This window comes from Lytechinus variegatus, chromosome 1 (assembly GCF_018143015.1).
Source record: "Lytechinus variegatus isolate NC3 chromosome 1, Lvar_3.0, whole genome shotgun sequence".
Lineage (NCBI taxonomy): Eukaryota > Metazoa > Echinodermata > Echinoidea > Temnopleuroida > Toxopneustidae > Lytechinus > Lytechinus variegatus.
In genome coordinates this window covers 67,105,098-67,129,087 of record NC_054740.1, presented here as the reverse complement: position 1 = coordinate 67,129,087, position 23,990 = coordinate 67,105,098, and the positions used below count along the sequence as shown (strand labels likewise).

Here is a 23,990-nt window from a genome sequence, read left to right as displayed (position 1 = left end):
AAGATTCTGCAGGAAATTCTTTCCGCCTGAGGATATCAGAGATTTGAAAGATTATCACTGCTTTATTATGCTCTAGAATGGCATATCATTAGTCGATCTGTAGTCGGTTCTGCCACTGGCGGATCCCTTTTGAGAGACACAATTAAAATTTGTACTGTAGAAACGCCGTTGAAAGAGAAGTGTGCCCCCTTTTGAAAGTGAAGACCTTTTGTTTTTTTTTGTCTTGGGAATTTTTTCGTGGACGAAATGTCATTTTTTGTGGTTGAAAACCTTTTCCTTTTTCTTTTTTTTTTTGCTTGTCAAAGTTTTCCTCGGGAGAAAGTGCCCCTTGTGGAAAATCCTGGATCCGTCCCTGGGTTCTGCTTCTCTGACTTTATCGATTAGGATCTACGCACGTTATCATCATGGTAAAACTATTAATTTGGGCCTTATGCACAAAGCTTGTAAAACAGGTAAATTTGCAATTAATGACAGCGTCCACGAAAAAGAATTCAGTAACATTGTATAGTGCAAGGGTCGCAAATTTTACAATTGGTAGCTATTTCGTAATCTCATCACCGTAGTTACTTGCTTTCACAAGATATTTGACTTTTTGTCTGACTTTTACCTTCTCTGTGATAACGGTCGTTGAAAGATATTCCTTCTCTTGAGCTGATATCCTTGGGTGGCGACCAGGGGTCTCGTAGATACGGATAATCCATACCAATACTAACAAAAGCGTAAATCCACCTTATACACATAAAATAATATCAAGGATTTCAACAATATTAAACACTTCAAACAAAACAGCATTTTAAAGCTGTTTACGGAGGCAGTGTGAATAGAAAGAAAACACTCTTATTTGAGATAAAAACCCGGGGATAAAAACAAAATCATCACCAACTTTTCCTTCACCACAAGGCGCATTGGATGTAAATACAACAGCATATCAGACCGATACTTGTCGATTCTTCTATGCATTCTGAGAAAAGGGCGATGACTTGGATTCGTTGCAAATCAAGATGCCAACTCTTGAAGTTCTTGGTTTGGATGTCAATTGTGCTTATTAAATAATTACTCCCTTTTTGGGATGAATCGCGGAAAAAAAACATACTGATCGCCGTTTTTAATTTCCCTTTCACTTTGGGCACGTTCACATTGAATATTAGTTCACAGCTTACCAAAAGTATAATACGTCAACGGCCATCCACCAAGCAAATCTGAACTGGATATAAGACCGGACAGAACAGTCCCGATGAATGCTCCAAATTTTCCACCTACGCAACAGATAACATACAAAAAAGGTGCATTTCTAATACATATTTTACACGTTAGAAAAAAATTCAATTATAGGGGAAAATAATGCATCGTTCTTATTCGTGTCTCAATAGTATTTAGAGTATTTTTAGGCTAGAAATACGATTATAATTGTGGCAAGCCAGCTTGCTACCACCAATCAATGCGTTTAAAGTGTTTGGATAATCTACCAGTATTGACAAGATTGATGCAGACCCAATCAATGTTTACGAGGGTGTATGAGCGTGTGTAAGGGAGTGCATGTAATCGTCAACAACCGTGGACCTAAGTATAGGCCTATCACTATCAAACTGAGGACATTTTGAAAAGCGTGGGAGGTCCTCGTTAATTAGCCTCTAAAACGGCTGCAAGTGTAAATTAGATGGTGTTCGTTGGAACAACTTGTTTATACGCCACAGCGAATGTACCAACTTACCTGTAAATTTTCATACGCACACACAAATATGATGGTGTGGTGTGTCCCCGGTTTCATGCGTTATTATAGAGTCTTACATTGTTTTCACCATGGAGCTTGCTCCATGCATGTTTTTAGCATCCACACAAGACATTGTGTGTGGTAGTTAAGGCGAATGTGTATGACCATTTTAGAACTCTTCCTTAATTTCTTTATTAGTTGTTTTGGACCTCAGACGTCTCATAATTAACTTAAAACAATAACACTCACTCGAAATTGCAATTGAAAAAGCTGCCGAGAAGTCCTTTGGAGGAAACCAACGTGCTACCATTGATCCCAACGCCGGGTAAGTACCTGCCTGAAGTAAAAATGAACCAAAACCAACAAAGATGTGTATATTCCTTACAAAGTCCATAGTTTTGAATATGAAGCAGTAATATTTTCTTTACGCGTGATTCTGATGATCGGAGACGAAAACAACTGATAATCCTTTGTTGGTACTGGAGCAGTACTGGGATGGGTGTGTGTGTGTGTGTGCATGTGCGCGCGCGCGTGTGTTTGTGTGTGTTGGGACGATTCGATTTTTAGTATTACACTATCCCGTAGATGATATGGCTAATTTAGTCTGACCTGGGCAGGTTTATAATTCACTGTTGTATACTAAATTCTTTCATTCCCTCATTAGACTCTGTGACGGGAACAAGACTGACCAAGCTACTTCAATCAGGGTTACTCTTATTTTCAATTGGAAATCAATCAAAATCAAACGTTTTCCATGACCATCATTAGTACACACTGATCTCTCGACAAAGAGAACAATTACCTCACCGATACCGCACAACACCCTGACAGCGAGGAAGTACGAAGAGCCGAGTTCGGCTGCAATCGGGCTGAACAGACTGACGGCTGCCGAAAGGAACATGGATATTCCGAAGACCCGAGTGCCTCCAATCTTATCCGTCAGCCAGCCACTGGGTATCTGTGCGACGGTGTAGCCATAGAAAAAACCTGCGAGGACGAGCTCTTGTTCGTGACTAGACCATAAAAACTCCCCTCCTTCCTATAGATAGACAAGAAAGAAGAAAATATTATTGAATATTATCCATCCTTTTTTTATCTACACATACCAGCCCCCTCCCCGCCCTCGTTTAACCGCAAGCCAAAGATGGCATGATAAAAGAAAAATCTTTCCCATGTTCTCAGGCTAGAAATTTTTGAGAGTTCCCTTGTTAACGCGCCTCGGAATAGATTATTTCTAGATAGATGGCGCTATATAAATGCCTATTATTATTATTATTATTATCGACACCCTTGAAAGTGGTCAAGAAGAGTTAAAAAGGGCTGGACTGGTCTGGGATGGCTGGTTGTATTATTAAGGACTGCATCAACTTTCCACAAATTAAAAGTTCTAGAGCAGTTTTCCGGACTCAGAGGCATGTTGAACTCGTGTCCAGGCAAATATTTATAGAGAAATTCTATCAATTTTAACACCTTCACATTATTTATTTCATAATGAAGCACAAACGTCACCGGATAAGTTTATCCCTTATTCCCTTTATTTTTACAACAGTTATAGATATTTTTAACCTGCTTTTAACGAACCAGAACGCAGTGAGAGCTAATTTATATAACCCCATACATTCTCTGCAGCATAATGAGATTGCTTTTATGAATTCTATGGGAACATGCCTGCCCATATTCATCTTCATGTGTCGTGTTTGGTGACCAGCACGTTTCCACTGTGTCATTCTGCCCCGCTGGTTGAGTTGTAAAAGTGGCGTTCGTCATCACTGCAATGGTTACACTGACATTGACGCGCATTGCATACATCATGCCAGAGCCAAAGAAAGCAAGTAAGAGTAGCTCGTAACGCTTTGGAAAATAGCATCTGCCTGGAAAAAATGATAAAATTTTAAACAAAATTTACAGTAATGAATATAATATTTGACTGTTTAGGCTAGCTTTGTGTACATTTGTTTGGTTTTTGTTTTTATACACTCTCTTGTGTCTTGTGTTTAAAACAGACGTTGTTTTGCTACTTCGGATACTTTTATTATTATCCTTGATATTAGGTTTACCATAGACAGAAGCTCTGTGATTCAGTTTTGAAATGATTTAGGTAGAATGGGGCGGAGGCACTGCTATTATAATCACACGTATAATTGTAGAAGCTTGTAGCAATTGCGTGTAAGAACCCACTGACCAAATTATTAAAGACCCCCCCCCCCCCAATTTGAGAATGTACCTTCTCCTTTTCCTTGTATTTTCTTGTCGGCCAACAATGGATTCTTCTCTCCGAGTTCTATACTCCGTTCATGGTCATCATCGTCGAGATCGTTCCTCGCCAATGATGCTTCGTCACTGTACACATAATCGGATCGACGATGGGCGTCCTCGTGAATTGGATCTGGCGATACCATCTTTCTTCAAGCATTACACTTCACCTTGTTCAATGGACGGGTCTTGAAACGTTGTGACAACGGTGTCAAACTATGAGATATATTGAATTTTGAATTAATAATTGACCGCCTCACGTGAATGAAATAATTGAAATAACAATATCTGGCCAACATTTTGTAACAACTTTATAATTATCAGTGATTGTATTTCATCTGTAAATCTGTCCATTAATTTTGATAGAATTAACGTGAATATTATCATCGTTGTTGATATGTTATACATCAATATGAATTGTATCATCTACTACTTCTATTTATCATTCATTATTGTCATAATCATTATTTTATCATTGCTTCTTATATATTATCAACATCAGTTTGATGTCATCACTATCATTATTATTGCCTTTGCTATGATACAATAATAATTATCAATGTCATTAGTGTCAATACCATTGTTATTATCATTTTCATTTTAATTTCAATAATCATTAAAAAGTCAATCAATATCATCCCTGTCATTTTTTGTAGTTGACATTGTTATGAAGAGTGTTTTTCACACTAATTCATGCTCATTTAATTTTTTTTATTATGGTGCAATGCGACTGAAAGGTTCATGACCATAGTGATAGCATTCAATATACAACGCAGCAAAATATTACTGCTACATTGAATTTCCTGACTTATCGATTTGTTTCTGATTTTAACCTTCTAAGCCAAGTGATAACAACTATCAACATGAAAAATAATATCACTTTATTTCTTACCAAGTAATAGGTGACGTTAAATTGTTTCCAGTCTATTTTCTCCTTTGCCATATCCCGAAGTATTTCTGGAGAAATGTTGATTTTGCAAATAGTATGAATTTGTTCAAAAGATTCATCCATTTCTTGAGCAGATGGACTATGAATTGAACCCGTTATGAAATGTGTAGTTTGGTAAGAAGCGTTTTAATAGCTACCCCGACGTTTATTGCGATTGTTGGCAAATATGTACAGTTCAAAGATTCATGATCACACTTGGAGTCTCTTGCCCGGTTAAGGAAACCGTAAATTGCCAAGTCAGTAATGTGTTTCCTCATGTTTGCTGACATTATTTATTACTATAGAACATGTCCAAAGTAGAATATCACTCTCATAGAAAATGTAATCATTTACGAAATCAATTTTTATACGTAGTGAAGTTTATATACTTAGAAAGCTAAATGTATTTTAATTTGTTCCTGTAAAAAAAAGGAATGATCTCGCTTAATCGGTTTTACGTTTGATTTCTGCTTTTATTTTGCCATATTAGGAATATATTATTAAAACAATGCTCTTTTCGAAGTGACATTAATGCTGGTCATTATTCAACATAGTTATATACTATCTCTGCGAGAAAAAAAGTGACACAAATGAAAATTAAAAAAGAGAGAGATCTTATTCTTTTAAATTAAAGGACTTTTATCTTCTGTGATCTTTAAAGGTTTGAGGATATCAACATTTGAACCTTTATACTAAAATATCTTTACACCTTTTTACTTCCTGATTCTGATAGAGATGTTTCGTGCTTAACAAGTTTAAAGTATAATTTCACAACTTTCTTTGGCTTTTGGGGGATGTTTAATATACAGTAGCGTTTATTAAACATTTACATCTTTGAATCTTTGTAAGCATGCAAACCACTTGATAGTCACACTGGACTTTGTTTATTAAAAATCAGTCTCAAATTCAATGATGTGTCCATTAAAAAAGAGAGATAGAATGATATGAATTCATGAGAGTTCATATCACAGATGTATTCGAACGGGCAACAACAAAAAAAAATGATCTGAAAATAATTATGTACTCGAGTTATTTCTGAAGTTTCAAGGGGAGATGTCTTCTCTGATCTTTAAAGGTTTCAGGACATAAAAAATTGAACCTTTAAACTTAAGTGTCTTTGCACCTTTTTTAACTTCCTGATTCTGGTAGAGATGATTCGTGATTGAAGTCCAAAGTATAATTTCTTTCCCACTCTGTTCTTTTCACCCCTCACTCTATCTCTCTTGCTCTTATTTTAACTCTTTGATGTTCGCATCACTGAATGTATTATTTTAACCAACGTATAATTATGTATCTTTATATTTTTTTTCTTGGAACATCATTCTCAAGCTCATAGAGCTTAAGATGCTCCAATCATATATATATATATATATATATATATATATATATTCATATATATTATACTAATATGAATATCATGTAATGTTGAAAATTATGTATATATATATATATGAAGAAAATCAAATCAAATGTCACATTTTTGGGCTTTTGTCTTACACAGCACCCCCTCACACATACACACTCACACACACATCATATCAATTGCCTTCATCTTTACTAGTGATGCCACAGTCATCTTCGTCATTTTCATCCTCCTCGCCATGGACCAAATTAGGATGTTTATTTTTGTTTAAGAAATAACCCTATTTAGCTTTATAAATTTATCAATTGCTTTACACTGTAAAAAATATTGGGCAAAATTTTAACCAGCACGAGGGTAATTATGTATCCAACCAATTTGGGGCAGTATTTTACCCAATGCGGGAAGCATATTGTCCAGTAAGGTTAAAAAATAAGTAGAAATTACTTTAGAATGGGCAAAATTCCCATCACACTGGATAAATAAAAATGCCCAAAAGAAATACCCAATGTTGGTTGGATACATAATTACCCTCATGGAACATTTTTACCCAATATTTTTAAGAGTGTAATGACAATCTTCATAAAACATAATTATGTGAATTTTTTTTCATTTAAGAAATACACTCATTCTACCCCATAACAATATTATTTACATTGATGGGTCTTCATTTTCCTATAAATCTAATCCATCTCTGACGTAACAATCTGGTAGTAAACCATTTTCTTTGGAATGATAATACACTTGATTTCATTCCCCAAATAATCAACATATTTCGTAAGTTATAAGAAAGAGAGTATTATACGAATAACATGAATGCAGAAGAAAATAATAAATCCCCAAAAATTAAATTTTCATGATTTTTTCTTTGATTATTATAATCAGTAAATCTAATTTAAATACGCACATACAGACCAAGAACAAATTCACGTTGATTTATATTGCCTCAATGAAAGACAAATTTTACTTTCATCCAAACAGGTTGACTAAGAATGAATGATATATGAATAAAAAAGTAGTTTTATTCGTTTCAATCTGGCATTATTTATGTTGTGAAATCCCGAATAGCGAAAAAAAAAATCATAGGTTTTCTTGCTTGTTCCTTCCGGCTTCCCTGGCCCAACTCTGCTCGTCTCCGGATCCGAAGATCATGAAAATTAAACACGCCAGTAAATTGATTCCAACGCAGATGAAGAAAACTGTTTGCCAACCTGTAATGTCAGACTGAAAAAAGAGAAGAAATATTATTGATTCAATGTTAATCTGATTTCTGGAACATTCTAAAAAAATGTGTTACATATTCATTTGCTTTGGTTCCGAAGCAAGTGAAGAAGATCGTTTGTTAACACTAATGTCCGACCAATACAAATTAATTTTGATTTGACGCTAAAAGAGATATAAGATGTTAGTACATAGTATCTCTTCAACTGAAAATAGTCGTGTTCGCATTTCTGAACAAACTTGTAATCCGCCAATATGATGTTAACTATGCAGAAATGGTATCCCAAAGGTTTGATAGCATATTCAAATGTGGCATGTTTTATAAATGATATCGCTAAATAAAAGAAAGGGCTTATCCACCTGATTTGGAGTAAGAACACCGATGACGTACGGGCTGAGGCCTCCAGCAAGGGCTGACGCAGAGTTGACCAGCCCGATCAGACTTCCTGCGAGTCTGGGAGCTATGTCCATCAAGTTGACATAGAATCCGGACATACAAATCCCATTGCAGCCAACTGCGCCTACCATGAACAGAACGGAGAGGGCGGTGTTGCAACCAACGAATGCAAGTAGGAGGTAAAACACCGAAGACAAAGTCAACCCTGCAGAATAAACGGAACGAAGAGTTCTTTATCGATTCACGATTTAAAAAAAAAATATTTGGAAAGGTATGGGTACATCGAATAAATTCTGCTTATCTTAATAGGCCTCATGCATGTGACGTCATAATCTGATGTCGCCCTCCCTTAGAGGATTACAGGAATTGTCAGAGATGCGCCAGCTGCAGATCACCAACGCAGGCATGGCCATGGCTCCAGCCTCTAAGATGTGGGCGCGATGACGTCACCATCTTGAGTCTCAAGAGCCTTCGAATGTAAAAGTTCTCCATCATGCTATAGGTAGGTCCTTGGTAAGACTTCCAGATTGTTTGAAAAAAAAATCAGAAAGCATATTTGAGGTTGCCTAAAACCGGCCAACGAAGAACAACGGACTAGTTACTTTGTTAATTGGTACAAGTTTTCACATCACATGTGAGTAGGCCTACCTCTCCCATAGTCATAACAGTGGTCGCTATAAACCTTCCTTGAGTTACCCGAATCAAATTTCAAAACGAAAGAGGTGGTTTCCCATAAGAAGTCTGTTTGGTTCATTCCAAATCTGTAAATGCATTATTACATTTGACTCCCGCTGGTCGGCTACCGGTGATGTTATCGAAATATCAGGGAAACAATGCGACTATATCATGCTTCACGCATCTACTTACCTATGAAAGTCAGCAATTTCCTTGTAGCTACCACACTCAAGATATCTTTATCTATGAGTCTGTTACTGATCATGCCACTCAGTACCAAAGTGAAGAACTCCATGAGGTGAGGAATGGCAGCTGTGACACCAATCTGACATAGCAGTCCATATTTTGCAATGAGGGAAAATTAAAATAACACAATATTTAGTTTGGGCTTTATTTTACAATACATTGACAGGTATAATCCATGTTGCAACATAAGCCTGACATGGTAGCATCAAGAAATAAAGTAATAAATGAAAATATAAGCTGCAAAATAAATACCGACTACAGTACCTGCTTGACATAATGGATATACAGTCGGTCTTTGGGGGTTTCTAGTCTCTATAAAAAAAGTCTTTTTGTTTGAGGCTTTGTTGCGGCGGGATGTCATGATCAAAATTATTCCGCAACCTGATATTTTAGCCTATACGCTGTTGACTATAAAGCAGTATTTTCGGTATTTTTGTCATGTTACCTATGTTTTTTCACGAAAAGGGTACAAATTAACTTTTTATTTTTAAAAATGCCTCTTTTGGCAAGCTATGTACATTTTGAGGCACCCCTCCCCTTTTCAAACAATAAATTATTATTACTATTTTTTTTATCGCGTTCGACTCATTTTTCATGAACCTGCTAAGAGTCCCCTTCTGAAATATGGAACAATAAGAAATATTGATTATCGTTACACCTATGAATATTGACAATAGGGACTTTTCAATTTTAACGTTCACTGGTGGACGTGACTTATAGACTGCTGCATGTGTGAGCGCGGTATACAACGTCGATGGACAGGAAGGAGTGAGAGAAACTGAGCATGCCCAAACTAGACTACTGGTGCCTGAAATATCAAGTGTTTGTGACAACGACGTGAGTCACCCCCCCCCAAAAAAAAAATCACGTTTTTGGAAAGATAGTGGACAGACAATAAATTACGAGCCTGCGCATGCTCCTTTCACTCATGCAACTTCGTGTAATGTATACAAGATGACGCACTTGCGTCACGTTTAAATCGAAAAGTCCTTAGCAGGCCCATCATGCTGCGACTAGCATTGGCCAACGACTATTAACTTACCAGTTCAATATCCATTCCTTGAACATGCTTGAGGTAGATAGGTTGATTCGTGAATAGCACCTGATTGGTCCAAGACGCGCCAAAAGACGTCAAGATCATGGCCCAAACAGGAATAGACGTTAACATGGCGATGATTGGAATAGTGATCTTCTCTGTCTAAATGAAGCAGGGTGTACAGGAGACAACATTCATGTATATACACTATGAGCTTTTTATACACCCTTAGAAATATATATCGTCATGTAAAGCAAACAGCATTGGATTAAACAACAATATTGACACTTGTGTGGATTTGTTTCTGCAATCGAATTATTTATTATACAGTATATTCATGGTTATGAAATGACAGTTGTCATCCAACGTCTGATACGCAACTAAACACAGTATAAAGAATTTTATGCCACTACACTGTTACCTCCTCCCTCCCCCCCTCGCACCCAAAAAGAATGGTGAAAGATAAACAAAAGGGGGTAAAGAAATGGATATTAAGGGTGTCCCTTAACCATCGTCCCGCTTTCCACAAACAAATAAAATATTGTATCTTCTTATTGCAGCGAATTAGAGTTGAATTCACCCTCGATTCTAAGGTGGTTTCGCATGCCATCTACTAGTTCTTATTTGATAAATAGCTTAGACGGACATGTTTCCCTTTTTCACCTCCTTAGTGATAACGGTTGATGAAAGATACTGCTTTTCTTTAGCTGATATCCTGGGATGGCGACCTGGCGTCTCGTAAATACGGACAATCCATACCAAAACTAACAAAAGCGTTAATCCACCTTATGACGAAACAAAAAAAAAATCAAAACTGGTGCTCAGATTTCTAAGAAAAAAAATTAAGATGAAAAATAAGAGCTGAGAAAATCAAGATAAATTAATGGCCGTTTGGTTTTAAAGAGCGCAAAGAAATCTAAAACATGGTTATGAATGTAAGTGTAGCAATATAAAAATGACAGTTGACATTTTGCTGTAAAAATATGTCGATTGCAACGTTAAAAAAAATAGCAATTTACAAAGAAAAATCGTAAATTTACAGGATATTTACCTTTTTAAAATAGACGACACAATGATTTAACAAACCAAACGTATTTATGCAATTATAAATGTAACGTATAGAATTGCAAGTTAAATGTAAAACAAGGTAAAAATATAACCAAAAATACCAACGAACTATCATGTTTTTACGTTGATTGCAGTGCATCTCTATAAAGTTCTCGTATCTGTAAACTAACGCCGATTTTCATCTTAAATGAATGATAAAATGATGTTTTATTTTTTTTTTGTCTTACAGTTATCCAGTATTTTTTTGTGCATATTTACAGCCTTTCGTTATTGAACAGTTTATACTTTATGGTGAGTCTCAGCTGCCAGTAATAATTACTGTTGTTTTTTTTTTTTACATTTTTACTTTTCACAATGTGCATACAATTCTCTTTTGCTAATTCTCGAATATCTTCGATAATGCAAACATTATAAAAAAAATAGGTGTGGCTTCCTTTTTTCAATTTTGTTATAGAAAGCGATTCTTTGAAGTAATGTAATTGTTTAATGTTGAAGATGGAACGAAAAACGTCCTTACCAAAGATATAATACGTCAACGGCCATCCACCAAGCACATCTGAACTGGACACAAGACCAGACAATACAGTTCCAATAAAAGGCCCAAACTTAGAACCTAGTGTAAGAAAAGGGGCATTTTTTAGTCAAATCCTCAAGTTATAGTAGGTCCAGCTCTTTAAAAGATTTTGCATAAAGTCCTACACTTCAAGCACCCCCCAAGCACCGTAATAGAAAAAATATATATCGGCCTACTTATTTATGCCGATTATATTTTCACAAAAGCACTTTGAATGGTCTTAGATCATTGGGAACTAGAATCCGTAGAACTCGTCTCTACACAATGCTGGTCGATAAAAAATTGATTCTTAAAAAAAATTACTCTCAGTGCTCGTGTTGACACGGGTATATAGGCCGGGTTACATCAGAACCAAATCAGCTGCGAATCCATCCGAATACACGGACGGACGGATCCTAGAACATTCGATTCTACCGAAACCATCCAAATTAGCCCGAAATCGACCAGAATCGGTCAGAATTTATTCGGGAGAATTCGGTTTCGGTGAATAACCCGGGCTTTACATAGATCTTAATTCGGAATGAGCCGTGTGAAAATAAAAGTTGGTCTCGGAAGGATGACTCCATGATCGTCTTTGTGTCTTGTTGGTGCGTTGGTCTTGATATCGATGGGGATGTGTTTTTCCCTGTAAGGCTGTTTCGGGTGCGCAGGTGTGTCATTTTCATTCAAGTTAGTGAGTTGGTATGGGTAATGGTGAGGGTGTGTACTTCCTTTTAAGGATGTGCATGGTGCGTAAGTGTATGTTTATCATTTTCATTTAATGTCCCCAAAGAATTCATTCATGTCTCTGCGAACATGTGCGATCCTTTTATACGAACGCCACGATTGGCCTTCCGTAACTGATCGCAAAAATTTTGGAACCATTCAAAAAAAAAATCTTCGATAAATACGATTACAATGATTGATCTGATACGATCACTGCTATACACTCTATACTATTAAGACCACCGTTTCAATCGTGGCGAAAATCGTTAGAGTGGTTACTAGGTACAGGTATTAGTAGTTATACTTACTCGATATTGCAATTGCAAAGGCTGCTGAGAAGTCTTGCGGAGGAAACCAACGTGCAACCATGGAGCCCAGCGCTGGGTTAGTACCAGCCTACCAAGATTGAACAGAAGAAGCTACAGATTGATATCTTCCTTTTTGATTGATTTTATAATTGTGTTTCAAACTGAATATGGTGAAACTAACGATCTTGCAAAATTATGACATTCAGCATTCGCGTCAGGCGTATTCATTCTTTGATTATGGTAGAAGGAAGTGGAATGTGTGGTAAATTTAAGGAAACGTTTTATCTTCTATTTAACCAGGTTTTGTTTTTTTTAGTTCCTGAAATATACTTAAAGTAACCACAATGGATGATAAGCAACTCTTCTCTATGCCCCTTCTTTAATTTCTTTCTCCCCCTGTGCATAACGATTGTTGGTGCGCTTCCATCCTGCATGTACGTATGCCTGCTCTTTAAAATCTGGGGAGCTAAACTGACACCAGTTGGTTTTAAAATTACACCCTTGAGTGTGAACATAACACCAACGAGTGACAACTCAAGACGTTGTAACAATACTCATGTGTGTTGAACCAATACTTTAAATTTAACACCGGAATAAAATGATTAGTGTGGTCCACTATGTATACCGTTTAACATCACGGTTCTGGTGTGTGCAAGGTGGTAAGGGGAACACAATTACCTCACCGATACCACACATGACTCTGACAGCAAGAAAGTACGAGGAGCCCAGTTCGGCTGCCATTGGGCTGAGCAGACTAACGACGGCCGAAATGAGCATAGATATTCCCAAAACCCGAGTGCCTCCGATCTTATCCGTCAGCCAGCCTGCAGGTATCTGAGCGACCGTGTACCCATAGTTAAATCCAGCTAGGATGAGTTCCTGTTCATGACTAGACCATAAGAACTCCCCCTCATCCTGAAGACACCAAAAGAAACAAGAATATTGTCAAATTAGGTATATCAGTAGCGAATGTTCACCGCTCTGACCTCCCAGTGGACTTTGCTTTCGTGTCGGATTCTTTCGTTCTTTTTTTATTGATTCAACTTTAATTCATTCCGCAATTAGACTCGAACTGTTAAAAGTCTGCATTTATTACATTGAGAAGCGGTGGAACTTGCGCACTCTTAAACCTCACTGCTAAACCTCCTTAAACGAATAACATTTCTATATCATTGGTTTCAACGAATAGCCATCGTTAACAACCAAAAACGCCTTACTGGTGTCGGGATGAACAGCTAAAATAAGACGATCGAAGAATAAAATGCCGAATAGTTTGGTCATTCACATATTTGACAAGAAATATGACCTCAATCTCTACGGCATCGGTCAATAGATATTAAATATCGTACTATGATGTTTCACAATCAATTATCAAAAATTTATGAACATACCTGGCTATATTCATCTCCGTTTGTACTGTTTGGAGACCAGCATGTTTCTACTGTTTGATTCTGCCCCTCTGCTTGCGTTGTAAAAGTGGCGTTCGTCATCACTGCAATGGTAACACTGACGTTGACGCGCATCGCATACATCATGCCAGCGCCCAAGAAAGCAAGGAAGAGAACTTCATAACGCTTTGGAAAGTAGCATCTGCCTGGAAAAAGCACACAAAGTCCATAAATCGTGAACTCTGAGAGCAATTGTACGAGGATACAGACAATTTTTTTAATGAAACAGGGCCTATTGATTTAGATTTTTACTCTTCGCAACAGACCATTTCTGAATTTTCCTTTGAATATAATACAATGACAACCAAAATAAAGTACTTCTTAGAACACTAATCGTTACCATAAATTATTAGTAAAACTATACCCGAAAAAGATGACTGTTCTCAACGGAATAAAGAAGGTAAAAAATACTAATGATGTTCATTTCACTCTGTCATAAAGCATAAACCATGTTAACAAGTCTCAAGATTTCGGATTTAAAAAGAAATCTCCACGTGTGACAAACTAATCAAACTCACCTTCGAGTTGTCCTTGAACTTGTTCTTTCGTATCGTCCAATAGCGGTCTCCTCTCTCCGATATCAAGGCTCTGTTCGGGACCATCACGGCCATTGTCAAGGTCCTGTCCCTTGAAAAGGGTTTGGTTGGCGCGTCCGTGGCCCGATCGAATGTCGACATTAGTTTCACTCGGACCTTGAGATACCATCTTTACAATAATGGATGAATATTTTTCTTCCCATAGAGGGGCAGATGTTGATCTGCACCCGGTCTGAGCTATCTGATGCGATACTGTTACACTTATAGTTACAATTTATAAAAATATGTGCCCTTATAAGACATCTTGACTATTCTGCTTGCCGGATCCAGAGGTTTTGTCGAGACGCTTCCATTTTGCTGAAAGTATCAACTTGTTTGATAAATCTATTATATTGTGCCACAGTCACACCGGTAAAATCGAATCCAGAACGATCAAAGCTATTACATTATTTCCGATGACATATCATATCGGTCGGTTTGGAGTGGTTTCATTGATGTGGCTGTATGAAGCAGTAGATATTTAAACAAAGAGTGATCAAAGTTGGAAGTTCGTCTATTGGGCAAACGTTTACAGTCATGGCACTGGGAAGCGGGGGTGCTGAGGGTGCTGAAGAACCCCAAAGATTTTCCGGGGGGGGGGTGCTGCGTGTGTTATTCTCCATCGGCACCACCCCTGTAATTTTGGTAGGTGTGGCAAAATATAGTCTTGTAGCGAAACGCCTTTTTTCTTCTTTTTTTTTTGGCTTTTCAAATTTCTCGGTTACATGACCTACATTCTTTTTAAGAAACCCTGTGTAGTGCCCAAAGATTTCTAAAATCATAAATGTGCAGTGCAGTGTGCCTTGTAATAACCTCGTAATAAAATTGTGGCTGCACATTAATCTTATGTTTTCAGTTAATTTCTGGCCGAGTTTATTACTGCTAGTAGGTGTGAGTGTGATATCGTTTGTTTGCGTGTGGGCATAACTTTCGGGTTTCCCCGTTTCAGTATGTTCGAGGCCTCTTTAGAGGTGATTTTCACCGCGACAAACACATATGAATCTGTTTTTTTGGTAGCAAAAAAGCAAATACCTTATACCTTTTGGAATGAAGGGGATCCCTCATTTCCATAGTTGAATTGTCAATCCGTTAGTTTGTATCTGATTTCATATACTTCGTAATATGTGTGAATGGAAATGAAATGAAGAACTGAACTGTTTTGTATGACACCGCGCAATAATGATTGAAAGCAAGAAAAGATCTACAATTATAAATGGAAGTTGAACAAAATATATTGATAACAAAAAATGAAAAATATTAGGTTGTGAGTTTCGTTTCCCATCATAACACATTCCTTGCATTCTGACTCTAAATCTTCCACTAATGAAGTGCCTTTGATTTAAGATTTTATCCCATGGAATAATGAAATTAGGTAGTCGGTACCGTCTACATAAGATAAGGAAAGGATGGCATGGCATGAGACTACCCACTTGAGTTTCAAGTGAACCCCATACCTAATAATGATGATAATAGTAGTAATAAATGATGCTAACAATAACGAAGATACTAAGAATGATGACAATAATAATATCGTTTAATAATATTTTTACTAATATCGGTCCATCTTTGGCAAACAGAATCCCTGAAACTCAAACGGACTATTTGAAGTTTATCAATGATCCACCAACTGACTCCTTGTATCTGTATCCCACCTCGGAGAATGAGATTTGTAACATTGTTAAAACATTTAAAAACAATAAAGCGGCTGGTTTGGATGAATATAGTCCAAGAGTCATCAAACAAGTCGTACCATATATTTGTGGACCTTTGTGTCATATATTTAATTTGTCTTTATCAAAAGGAATGTTTCCTCATGAATTAAAAAAGGCCAAAGTGACACCAATTTTTAAATCTGGGGACAAAGGTGAATTTACGAACTACAGACCTATTTCTGTTTTATCTGTTTTTTCTAAGTTATTAGAGCGTATTGTTTACAAGAGGACTTTCGAATTTCTTGATAAATGTTCTATTCTTAATGAAAGTCAATTTGGGTTTCGTAAAGATTATTCCACAAGCATGGCTCTTACAAGTCTCTCTAGTAAAATAATAGATGCTTTTGAAAATAATGAGTTCGCAATTGGAGTTTTCATCGACTTATCCAAAGCCTTTGATACAATTAACCATAACATATTGCTATCTAAATTATATCGTTACGGCATACGTGGTATTGCTTATAATTGGTTCACCAGCTATCTTAATAATCGTTTACAATGTACTAAATACAAATCGTGTGTGTCAGACTTTAAGACAATAACCTGTGGAATTCCCCAGGGCAGTCTCCTCGGCCCATTGTTATTCATATTATATATTAATGATCTTTATAAATCAGCAAATGAGCTATCCTTTATACTATACGCCGATGATACAAATATATTTCATAGCAATTCAAACTTGAACTCCCTTTGTGATATTGTGAATGCAAATCTTGTACATGTATATGTGAATGGTTTAAAGCTAACAAATTATCTTTAAATATCAAGAAATGTAACTACATGGTTTTTCATAATAGAAAGAATGTTGATTTGAATGATGCATGTGTTATACTCGACAATGTAATATTACCACGGGTAGACAAAGCCAAGTTCCTTGGAATTTATTTAGATAGTTTTATGACATGGAAAGATCATATACATGAGGTCGAAAGTAAAGTATCCAAAAACATTGGTATTATATCTAGAATTAGAAATCTCTTGCCAAGTCACATTCTACGTATGTTATATTGTGCTCTGATACTTCCATATTTCTCGTATTGTAATATTATTTGGGCCAACTCCTGTAAGTCTAGCATCCTAAAGCTTATAATACTGCAAAAGAGGATTGTTCGTATTATATCTGGATTACATTTTCAATCTCACACAAATCCTGTATTCAAAGAGTTAAAATTATTGAAATTTAGCGATATTAATTTGCATCAGCAAAGTATTTTTATGTACAAAAGCACAAACAACATTTTCCCCTTGCAATTTAGTAATCTCTGTCATTTTAACTTCAATTCGGATATTCATAAGTATAGTACGAGAAACGCTACCCAAATTCATTTACCGAAACATAGAACCCGAAGATACCAGTACGATATTCGTTACTCTGGGCCAAAACTTTGGAACAGTTTACCAGCCCACCTACAAAACTCTCGTTCTTTGCAATCTTTTTCTTATAAAATGAAACTTTATTTAAATGCAGATCATTGACATGTTGACATGCTTTAAGTTCAAGCATGTCAACATGTCAATGATATGTATGTGGAGCTTGACTGACATTTGTCTGGCGTGGCGGCAGGTGAGGCATGTGCATTGGTTGGCAGTGGAGATGGAAGGTAGTTCAAGCCTTGAACTACCTTCCATTTCTATTGTTAATTGATGCACGTGCCTTGCCTGTTGCTGTGCTGGACGGATGTCGGTCAAGCTCTACATACATGTACCAATGTCACGTCATTGCGACCAGTTTACTCTTTTGTTCAAATGAACTTCTAATGCCTACATTTCTTCTCCCTCTTCTCCATCTGCTGTATGTTTCTTTTATACTCTTAACTTTCTTTTTTTTATATGCAATTACATATGATGTCATTACGTAACTTGTTATTTACTTGTATCTGGCGACCCCAACTCAAGCTCTGCTTTTCGGGTTTTCGCCTCCTTCAAATTTGTATCGAAATATATACTGTATTCGTTACTATGTCAAATATTATTTTGTATCTGTTTGAAGGAAATAAATGTGATTTTCAATTCAATTCAATTCAATTCAATGATAATAAAATCATAAGCATAAAAAGTGATTAATTAATGAAAGAGACTAGATAAATAAATAAATGAAATTAAAAGTTGATCTAATTGATCTGAATTAATTAATTTGCATTTATTGCTAAATCTCACTGACATACAGTCACATGAATATTTACAGAAAGTAAAGTTACCACCAACGTTTACAAAACGCTTGACAAAGCTATTAAAGGATTGTGTCGTCATAGAATTATACCAAAAAATGACGTCATCCTCAGATACTCTTCACCCCATCTTTCTATCATAATACAATTGCACTACCCCCTAAAGGTTGCACACACCTAACTACAACAATAAAGCAAACATATTTATTCGACCTGACACTAATTCTAGGAAGGGAAATCATTGAACTCTCTTTGCCCAGATGGGGAAGAAATATCGCTTAGCATAAGAACTATTTGACTGGCGGAAGAATCAGGGCTATTTTATTGTTTCAGATTTTTTTCATAGATGTTGATTTAGTTCCAAAATGAGGAGGTCAACTAACCCTTTAATAGTCAAATGTGACATCTCAGATATATTTTCTGTTAACTGGTAGTTAACATTATTTGTCCCCCATATGAACTTTTGTTTACAATACTCAGGTCTAGGGTAAAACATTAAAACCGTCAAGTGCGGCACCTACAGGTATTGTATCGTAGCTGGCAGCATACCGATTGTTCATGAACAAACATTAATCATGGTGACGATAAGGTGCCATCCCTTAACGAGTGCAAATTTGCCACATGGGTTTATGTTTTCCAAGAGCCAACGAAGTTTAAACTCTTCCCATTGAGAGTCCTGGGGTGAGTTTCATAAAAGACTCATAACCTGAGCTCGTCGCTATCTCTTTGGAAAGCCGTGGAACTTCGAAGACGACACGCTTAGTGGACAAAATTCGACGCGTGGAATCTGTTCACTGACGATTATTGTCCGGCTTGACTTTCCATAGAGATGGCATCGAACGGGAGTTGGACCTCTGAGTTGGATACTTTCATGAAACGCGCCATCGCATTAGAATAGATATATTCCGTGAATATACAGCATGGAGTTCAAATTATGGGTTATCAAATGTTATTAAAAAGTGGACTACCGTTATAGGCCCGGGCTATTCTCGGGGCTATTCTAACCTCTAATAGGCCTTCGTAAAGTATAGCGGCGCTCCATGCTTTGATAACCCATCCATAAAAAGTAATCACATTTTTTATTAGTCCAAGAACTTTTGTTGCTTGTCCCTAGAATTCCTACAAAAATTCATCACAAGAAGCCTAAAAAATAATAACACATTGTGTGAATTCTTATTCTATAACATACATGTAATTCGTTTAATGCGAAAAATACGTTTAAAGAAAAGTAATAACTAAAATTCCTAATTTTTTTTTATCAACTCTAAGTATTTCGGATACATACACATTACAATGGGAAAAGTGTAACTATTTATGACAAAAATAATTTTGTCATTTTAAAGAATCCATAATGATCTAAGGTTTCAATAATAATATTTCAAATTTGTTATCAAAATGATCCTAGTGAAACACAGAATTGGGCATAACCTTGTTAATGTAGTATCGCAGTATCGCACCTAAGTCGAAACCTTTTGGACATCCAAAACTACGAAGAGAATGTTTGTTTTGGTTAACCAGAATTATAAATAGACTTTGTACTAAAAAAAAGGCAGTCAATTCACACCTCTCTTCTAACGAAATAGTATTGCAAGACAATTATTCTGGTAGCAGACTTCTACATACGTATTATAATTTGTTGATGAGACATAATTTTCAATTCCTCTATCTCTTTGGGGTTTCCGTGCCTTTATTGGTAACCATGTTTATGCAGAGCCGAGGGTAGTGCATCTTTAGAACATCTCTTGCCGATGGTCTTGATTCGTGATCAGCTGAAAACATGTGGACTAAGCAATCACAGATGTGGCAGGACTTCTCATACCCCCGGCCAATCTGTTTCAGGGAATCCAAGAATTCAACCCTGTCTCCCACGCGCAGCTGCAGAAGGACTTCCCGAGATTTGAGGACACTCTGGTGCATCATTGCCGCCATCTCGAACAGCATGCAGCCCAAGGACCAGACATCTGTTTTTGATCCGTGAGGACCCTCGAAGACCTCTGGTGGAGACCAGTAGAGGGACCAGACCGCCGATCTGGTCCTGGAACGAAACCGATGTAAGTCCTCTATGACAGTCCTGATTCCAATATCGCCAATCCGCAGGTCCATCTGAGGAGTCAGGTACACGTTGCTAGGCTTCAGATTGGTGTGGGCTATTCCGCTATCATGCAGATAGATTATGGCATGGAGCATTTGGCCCATCCAACGTTGCATGTCCGATTCGCACATCGATTGACCATTCCTTGACTTTTCCTTGACGAAGCTATCAAGGTCACCAGTAACAAAGTAGTCGGATGCGATACACAGGTATACTGCTGCTTCGGTGGAGTCCCAGTGAACAAAGGCATCTCGGGGAATGGCAATGTGTCTGTGACGGAGTTTAGTGAATCGCATGACCTCTCGGAGGGCGCGATTAGCTTCCGGGTTATCGTTACATTCGATCTTTTTCAGAATAAATGTCTTTCCATTTGCCCGATGTTTCACCAAGAGCGTGATTCCTTGGGGGCCTTTGGCAAAGGTATCAATTATCTGAAAATAAATAGAAGGAGATTCATCAGGTAACAGGTCAAAAACCCGAAATGATACCAGAATGGTAATGTGGTTACTACTGAATTGTTTTATTTGAGCCAAGTCTGAAATGGAAAAAAACGGAAGCACCGTGGTGCAGCGGTTCTGACTCTCACCTTGTAATCAGAGGGTCGTGTGTACGAATCCCACCATGGCCCATCGTCCATTGGTAAGGCGTCAACCCACATTTTGCCACTCTCATCCCGGTGCTAATTGGGTACCGATAGGAAACAACCGTCATTGTGGTTGGTTTAGCAAGTGTGCGCCTAACAGGTTGCTGGAAATGCTGTGAATCCAGCGACCGGGTAATAATAATTGTGAAGCGCTTTGAGCAGTCGTAGATTGATAAAGTGCTATACAAATGCAAATTATTATTATTCTATACTGATGGTCGTGGATATGTTATGTAAAGTGAGCCAGAGAAAATGCCTTTTTTGGCCTAGTATAACTGAAAACGGTTATAGTCATACAAACAAAACTGTGTGTACAGTGTCATGCTGTGGGTGCTTAAGCAGGCGAACAGAGTATATGATAAAGGAACCAAAATTCGTAATGGCCCTATCCCAAGTCCTCAACTTCTCATATCTGTCCAGGTTCTTTACGAATAATGATACATTCTTAGCAATGTAGTATTGTAATATAGGTCCATGTGAATGATAACACACTAATACACTACTCAATACATCACATCGCAATAATTACGTTATCAAGTAGCTAAACAGGTACCTTTCCTCTAAAAAAAAAATAATTTAGTTTTATATAGTTTCGCTACACAAATAAAGTTTTAGGCTATTTTGTTATCTGTATTACTTATACTGAAAATGAATTTATCTCAACAGGTACTGTATACTTTACGACAAGCTATTTACAACACACAGTCAATGAGAGATCACGCAAGCTTGGATCAGTTCGTTCTCCCTTTAACTGATAAGTTATCCGGGGTTCAGATATTTATTTATGTTTATACTTATTTGTGTCCCCAATGCTATATACTTTTTTGTTCACTATGTTTTGTATCAAGCGTTTGATAACAAAGTTTATGTTTTGGCAACTACATGAAAATAAAATAGATTGATGTTGATATATGACAAATGCATTCAATGTTTGAAAAGCCTAAGTATGTTGATTGATATTATTTCGGGAAAATTTTAGTGATAACCCCTGAGGACGCCATCAATTTCAGACCCAATTGATCACGATGGCATTGCCTGTGTCCAATAAAGCGGAAATTCATCCCCTCCAAATATAATCAATTTCAGTAATTAAATATTATGATCATTAATGGAGAAACGAGATAAAGCACTATGATCACGCGGACTTAATTATAAATGTTTGTAGACCCACCAATCCCGAAAATAAAAAGAAGTACGAAGGGAAAATTCAGTCACATCTTCATGGTATTATCTGCAAATCGTCTTCTAAACAATGATATCCATATTTTCTTAAATTAATTAAGTCAGAATGTTATATTATTTTTGGACTTTGTTAATCTATTTGAATCAATTTCTTTATTATGAAATACACAATGGCATACCTTGAAATTATTTATTAAACGAAATGGGAGATTATCTCAATCAGCCATTGCTTAAACTGAATCAATTGTAAAAAAATCATATTCTGTATTTCGGATTATGAAAATGAGCAGTCATCGTTGTATTATCCATTACTTATGATAAAACACAAACCATCAAATGTTAATATATAATATTTTCAATCTCCCAAAGAAAATAGAAAACTCACCATGTATTTCTCCATTACTTTATCGCTAAAATCAAACGCAAACTATGGTATCACACAAGTTGCAACAAAATAATGGCACTAGTACTAAGCAAAAAATGTGACGTTGACAGCAGTTCCAGCATCCCCATCCATCGAGGAATGTCGCCATGCATCCAAACCTGTCTGACTTACGCATATATATTAATCTTACTAATTTACTCTTATTATAATGGATGGTTGGGTGAATGAATATAATGCACCTTATTCCCCACTCACGTTCGAGAGGAAATCAATTTGATTAAAATATTTTCCCATCAGTCTCTACCATGCCAACGTTATGTTTTATTGATGGGTTCCATTTTGGGTTTCGGTTGTCATAGAAACTGTTACGGTCTGATCGTACATTAAATGTCACAGTGTTTTATAATGGGTTGCACTTCACTTTGTCTCGTTAAGATAAACTGGTAATTTCTTAATCGGATGAATAAATTTCCGTACTGATATATCAAAATAAGATTTCTTGAGAGTATAATTGCTTATAACTAAATTCCTATTTTTTTTAACTTTAATTATCTTTCCTATTTGTGTGTTCCTCTAATGTATTACATTAAATTTATTCGGAGAATTTTTTTTTTCAAATCAAGAAGGTGCCATTATTGGTACATTCTATATCATTTTCAATCAATTTGTCCATAAGTAAAAAAAAAAAAGAGAGAGAAAACAGTGAAGATATCTTAAAATCATAAATTTATGATATTTCAAAGATGCTTAGATTTAGATTTAGATTTATTTCCGTTCAACAATTTTTTATTTCAAAATACAATCAAAGTAACAATACATATTCAATATAATAGATATTACAGACAAATCAATGACATTTCGTAACAAATGTTGAATATAAATTAAACAAAACTACAATTTGTTGCAGTAATTTTATCAATGAAAAGAAACAAGAAATGAACGGAGGGACTTGCCAAAAAAAGTAAAAGCTTGTAAAGAAGGCAAGCCCCTATATAAAATATTATATATTTACATGACTTATACAGTCATGAAACGATGATAGGTATCCTTATCAACAGTTTATGCGATCGAAAGAGTAAACATGTCACAAGTTTTCTGTTTTCTCCAATAATGATAAGCAAGGTAATGTAACATTGAAATAAAAAAATATAAATGATAACTTATACAGAGATTGTTTAACATCGAAATAAAAATCACACCTGAATATTCCATAGCAGAACTTTTTTCTATATTAAGTCTTAACCAGTGAACTACATACACTCCTAAAATCTATTTCTCTGTCTGAAACATATTCACCAATACG

At 36.4% G+C, this 23,990-nt stretch overlaps 3 protein-coding genes across 3 annotated transcripts; all 3 read right to left on the bottom strand.

Moving 5' to 3' along the window:
• Positions 1 to 538: 538 nt before the first annotated feature.
• LOC121431654 (sialin-like) lies at positions 539 to 3,520 on the bottom strand. Its single transcript, XM_041629294.1, has 5 exons — positions 3,380 to 3,520; positions 2,514 to 2,750; positions 1,961 to 2,048; positions 1,161 to 1,256; positions 539 to 729 (listed from the first exon to the last, which is right to left on the bottom strand). The coding sequence occupies exons 1-5, from the start codon at positions 3,518 to 3,520 to the stop codon at positions 539 to 541; spliced, it is 753 nt and encodes a 250-aa protein (XP_041485228.1).
• Positions 3,521 to 7,268: 3,748 nt separating this feature from the next.
• LOC121406512 (sialin-like) lies at positions 7,269 to 15,937 on the bottom strand. Its single transcript, XM_041597522.1, has 10 exons — positions 14,449 to 15,937; positions 13,874 to 14,076; positions 13,161 to 13,397; positions 12,483 to 12,570; positions 11,413 to 11,508; positions 10,491 to 10,612; positions 9,834 to 9,989; positions 8,738 to 8,870; positions 7,834 to 8,075; positions 7,269 to 7,476 (listed from the first exon to the last, which is right to left on the bottom strand). Exons 1-10 carry the CDS (start codon positions 14,633 to 14,635, stop codon positions 7,333 to 7,335), a joined length of 1,608 nt encoding a protein of 535 aa, XP_041453456.1. The 5' UTR covers positions 14,636 to 15,937; the 3' UTR covers positions 7,269 to 7,332.
• Positions 15,938 to 19,284: 3,347 nt separating this feature from the next.
• LOC121406510 (serine/threonine-protein kinase Nek1-like) lies at positions 19,285 to 23,195 on the bottom strand. The gene is made up of 2 exons (XM_041597521.1): positions 22,688 to 23,195; positions 19,285 to 20,908 (listed from the first exon to the last, which is right to left on the bottom strand). Exons 1-2 carry the CDS (start codon positions 22,700 to 22,702, stop codon positions 20,048 to 20,050), a joined length of 876 nt encoding a protein of 291 aa, XP_041453455.1. The 5' UTR covers positions 22,703 to 23,195; the 3' UTR covers positions 19,285 to 20,047.
• Between the last annotated feature and the right edge of the window lie 795 nt (positions 23,196 to 23,990).

Excerpts from the sequence above, each read along its gene's own strand:
- LOC121431654 (XM_041629294.1), bottom strand. The coding sequence starts at position 3,520 with ATGTATGCAATGCGCGTCAATGTCAGTGTAACCATTGCAGTGATGACG. Across the intron at positions 2,751-3,379 it reads ATGAAGATGAATATGGGCAG|GAAGGAGGGGAGTTTTTATG; the intron begins GCATGTTCCCAT and ends GTCTATCTATAG. Across the intron at positions 730-1,160 it reads GTTGACGTATTATACTTTTG|GTGGATTTACGCTTTTGTTA; the intron begins GTAAGCTGTGAA and ends TATGTGTATAAG.
- LOC121406512 (XM_041597522.1), bottom strand. The coding sequence starts at position 14,635 with ATGGTATCTCAAGGTCCGAGTGAAACTAATGTCGACATTCGATCGGGC. Across the intron at positions 11,509-12,482 it reads CTTTGCAATTGCAATATCGA|GTTCTAAGTTTGGGCCTTTT; the intron begins GTAAGTATAACT and ends TTCTTACACTAG. Across the intron at positions 9,990-10,490 it reads CAACCGTTATCACTAAGGAG|ACAGAGAAGATCACTATTCC; the intron begins GTGAAAAAGGGA and ends TGCTTCATTTAG.